This window comes from Xenopus laevis, chromosome 6S, assembly GCF_017654675.1.
Source record: "Xenopus laevis strain J_2021 chromosome 6S, Xenopus_laevis_v10.1, whole genome shotgun sequence".
In the NCBI taxonomy this organism is placed as follows: Eukaryota; Metazoa; Chordata; class Amphibia; order Anura; family Pipidae; genus Xenopus; species Xenopus laevis.
The window spans coordinates 52,063,554-52,068,206 of NC_054382.1; the positions used below are offsets into that span (position 1 = coordinate 52,063,554).

The following is a 4,653-nucleotide window of genomic DNA, read 5'->3' on the forward strand; positions in this document are numbered from 1 at the left end:
TGGACACCAACAGGCCAACAACCAGTCTTCACCTCCCCCGACTCCATAAAACCGAAAAAGGAGTTGAGCTGTGGTTACTAGATGACAACCACAATTACAAGTTTATTTTACTATGCAATCCAAAGGTTTCTTTTATTATGTTCTTTATTCAGTTAATGTTGCAACATATTTTATTTATATATATATTTGATTGATATAGAAAAGGATATTGCAGCAAGCAATAAAAAAAATCCAAAATTATTTTTTAAATATGTCAATAGTAAAAAAATGAAGCAGGAAGGGGTGGGACCCTTACTATCAGAGGGGGGTCAGCTGGTTGATGAAAACAAAATAAAAGCGAAGATTCTGAACTCATATTTTTCATCTGTCTACACAAATGAGGAACCCTTAACCCTACCCGCCAAGCACGTATGCCGTACGTGCTGGCGGGTCAGGGCTCTAACCGCCGGCAATGTACCTTGTACGTTTTCGCCGGCGGGAGCGCTTCCGGCCATACAGGGGCTGCTGCTGTGGCCGGAACACCACAGAACAGCAGCCGACACCCCTAGGCAACGAGCAGTGGGGCCGGATCGTCCTGCTAGGTGCCCGATGGCGACCCCAAAACAGCATGAACATCGCCAAAGCTGTGGGGGTCATCGGACGGCTCCATATCATCTGCGGTGGCTGTGGTGGCTGCTGTTGGCTGCGGAAAGCCGCAGATCAGCAGCCACCGACCCTAGGCAACGAGCAGTGGGGTCTGATTATTTAGGCAGGCGCCTGATGACCCCCACGGCGACCCCAAAACCATAAGTAATGCTAGCAAGGCCGTGGGGGTCATCGGTCGGCGCCACTTGGTCAATGGTGGCTGCTGCTGGCTGCGGAAAGCCGCAGATCAGCAGCCACCACCTCTAGGCAACGAGCAGTGGGGTCTGATTATTTAGGCAGGTGCCTGATGACCCCCACGGCGACCCCAAAACCACAGGTAACGTCAGCAAGGCCGTGGGGGTCATCAGTAGGCACCTCATGTTCTGCGGTGGCTGCTGCTGGCTGCACAAAGATGCAGATCAGCAGCCACCCCCTAGGCAACGAGCAGTGGGGTCAAATCTACCTGTCAGGTGCCCGATGACCCCCACTGCGACCCCAAATAGCAGAAACATCAGCTGGAGATGGGGGTCGGTGGACAATGCCTCTTCTGCTCCTCTTCCCTTCCTGGTTTGACCTCAGCCAATCCCCTTAGGCAATGAACAATGGGGGCTGGATTCTTCTAACATGTGACCCCCACCTATGTCATCAGCTGCTGGGGTATATAAGATCTCCCCCAGTGACTCCTCCTCTTCTCTGCTTGGTTGTGGATGTCATTTGGAGCCCTCCTGCTGCCAGCTGCGGTCCTCCTGTGATCCTTGCCTGTGAGATCTTCTGTGCCTGCCCCAGGTTACGCATTTTCACACTCACTTACACACTTACACTTGCACACTAATCTAATTTGTCTTTCTTATTTTAGTTTTCACTTTTTTCCCACTTACCTTCACTTACTTTTGCCCAGACACACTCAAACCTTACCCCCACACCAACCCCCCCACACCCCCCCCACACACCCCCCCACACCACCCCCCACACCACCCCCCACACCACCCCACCCCCCCCCACCCCCCATATTTGTATTTCTGTTTATTATATTTTATTATATTTTATTGCTTGTTTTATTTGTCTTTTCTTTTATTGGCTTATTTCATTTTTAGTGATTTTTATTGCTTTTTTCTCTTTTGTGTTGCTGCCAATTACTGTTCTTTATTGATTTTCATTGATTTATTGCATTTCAGTGTTGCGTTGCTTTTGATTTATTGCTCTAGCTTGTTTTGCTGGTAATTTGCATTTTCAGTTTTGTGTTGCTTTTGCTTATTGTTCTTGATTTTCAGTGGTTTTATTGAATTTCAGTGTTGCTTTGCTGTGGATTTATTGTTCTAGCTTGTTTTGCTGGTAATTTGCATTTTCAGTTTTGTGTTGCTTTTGCTTATTGTTCTTTATTGATTTTTAGTGGTTTTATTGCATTTCAGTGGTGTTTTACTGTTGGATTATTGTTCTAGCTTGTTTGTGTTGGTGCTTTGCATTTACTTTTCTTTTTGATTTTCAGTTCTCTTATTGCATTGCCATTTCTACTTTGCGGTTTATTGATTCAACCTTGTTTTTGCTTTACTGTCATTTTTAGTTTTTTATAGCTGATCAGTTTTTGTGTTTTCTTGATTTACTGTGTGATTAGTGTTCATTCATAGGCTTTTTGTTCTAGAAAGTTTCAGGGAGTTTGAGAGTTCAGGGGGTTGGACTTATAGTTGTTTTTTTTTTCCCCCCTTTGATTTGTTTATCTTATAATCAGTTTTGTTTATCTTATATCCAGTTCTTTTTTTCTTGACCAGTTTTGTTTATCTTAGCCTCAGTTTTTTTTCTCAAGTCTCTGCCTTGCCTGTGTTGCAATAGTTTTGCATATTGTGATCCAGCTAACTTTTTCTGGCAGTGAAAACACTTACTTGATTTTCTGTTTGTCACTGTTCCTGATTGTTCTTTGGATTAGGGGATCATTTTTGTTGGCAACATGGCAAAAAGGTATTTTACTGTTGAAGAGGCTGCTGCCCTATGCATGGCCTCCAGCTCAGAGGAGTTTAGTGACTCTGATTCTGAGTATGTGCCCCCTGAATCAGAAAGTGACTCTTCTACTGATGAGTCACCAGGTAGTAGTAGCACGGTTACTGCCCTTGAGGAGCCCATGGAGTTGGAGCAGGATGTAGAAGAGGAGGTTGAGGTTGAGGATCAGGAAGAAGGTGGTAGGGCTGATGCTGCAACTGGAGGAGAGCCTGCATGGGGGCCTCCTGGTAATTTTACCCCCGAAATTCCCCCATTTACTGCAGTCTCTGGCGTTAAGGTGGACACCAGTAATTTTGAGCCAATAATTTTTTTCCATTTATTTTTGACTGAGGCCATCGTACAGGATATGGTCCAGTACACAAATGTGTATGCCGAGCAATATCTTGCCCAAAATCCCCTCCCCAGATATGCTCGAGCTCAGGCGGGGCATCCCACTGATATTGCTGAAATGAAGAGGTTTGTGGGACTTACTCTAGCTATGGGGCTTATAAAAGTAAATTCCCTGGAGTCCTACTGGGATACCACTACTGTGCTATCCATTCCAATCTTTTCTGCCACAATGCCTAGAAACCGGTATCAGCTACTGCTCCGGTTTCTGCATTTCAATGATAATTCTAGGGCTGTACCCCCTAATGATCCTTCCCATGACAGGCTGCATAAATTGAGGCCCCTAATAGACAGCCTGTCTGAGCGCTTCGCAACAGTTTACACCCCCTCCCAAAACATTTGTATTGACGAGTCCCTTCTCCTCTTCAAAGGGCGCCTACACTTCCGTCAGTACATCCCAAGCAAGCGTGCCCGCTATGGGATTAAATTTTATAAACTTTGCGAAAGCAGCTCGGGGTACACCAACCGCTTTTTGATTTACGAAGGAAAGGACTCACAATTAGACCCCCCTGGTTGTCCCCTTGACCTGACTGTCAGTGGCAAAATTGTGTGGGAGCTCATCACTCCACTATTAGGCCGAGGTTACCACTTATACGTGGATAACTTTTACACCAGCATCCTCCTATTCAAGACCCTACATTGTTTAGATACCCCAGCCTGTGGCACCATAAATCGTAACCGTAAAGGATTGCCCAGGGAACTCCTCGACAAAAAACTGAACCGTGGAGAAATGTATTCCCTAAGAAATGATGAGCTCCTTGCCATCAAATTTTTGGATAGAAAAAATGTTTTCATGCTGACGACCATCCATGACACGTCAGTAATTGAAGAACAGAGAGCTGGTAGGCCCCCAAAATCTAAGCCTCTCTGTAGCAAGGAGTACAGTAAGTACATGGGTGGTGTTGACAGAACAGATCAACTCCAACATTATTACGATGCCACCCGAAAAACAAAGGCCTGGTACAAGAAAGTTAGCATATACCTTATTCAAATGGCCCTTCGAAATTCATATGTTGTCTATAAGGCAGCAGTACCAGGCCCCAAATTGTCTTATTATAAGTACCAGTTGCAGATAATCCCTGCCCTCTTGTTTGGTGGTCTAGAGGAGGCAATGCCTGAGATGCGTGCCAGTGACAACGTGGCCCGATTGGTGGGGAAGCATTTTATAGACACGCTTCCACCAACTCCTGGAAAACCAAGAGCCCAAAAAGCCTGCAAGGTGTGCCGCAAAAGGGGTATCAGACGAGATACACGGTACTGTTGCCCAAAGTGCCCTCGCAACCCCGGGTTATGTTTCAAACCATGTTTTGAAATATACCACACTCAGCTGCACTACTGAAAATGTTGTAGATTGTTGTGTACTAATTGACTTTATTATAAGTATTGGCATCCCGCTTTGTGCAAAATTTATATTCAGGGCACTCCTAGCATTTTATGTTGTGGTTAATTTGGTATTTTCTTTCCCTAAACTGTTCCTATGGTTAGAGGTAGCACTAGGGGGTGTAGCCAAGTGATGTGTTAGGTGAAGGTCAAGGGCGCCTAAAAATTTGTGGTGCGTGATGACTCTTGAGATAATTTCATCTTGCCTGCTGATGATGTCTTCTCTCTGATGCCACAAAACTTTTTTTTTTTTTACTGACACCTCATAAG

General features: G+C 45.2%; 1 protein-coding gene across 1 annotated transcript; it reads left to right on the forward strand.

Moving 5' to 3' along the window:
* The first annotated feature begins 2,566 nt into the window (after nucleotides 1-2,566).
* Nucleotides 2,567-4,342, forward strand: LOC121395095 (piggyBac transposable element-derived protein 4-like). The gene has a single exon (XM_041567679.1). The coding sequence runs from the start codon at nucleotides 2,567-2,569 to the stop codon at nucleotides 4,340-4,342; it is 1,776 nt and encodes a 591-aa protein (XP_041423613.1).
* The last annotated feature ends 311 nt before the right edge of the window (nucleotides 4,343-4,653 follow it).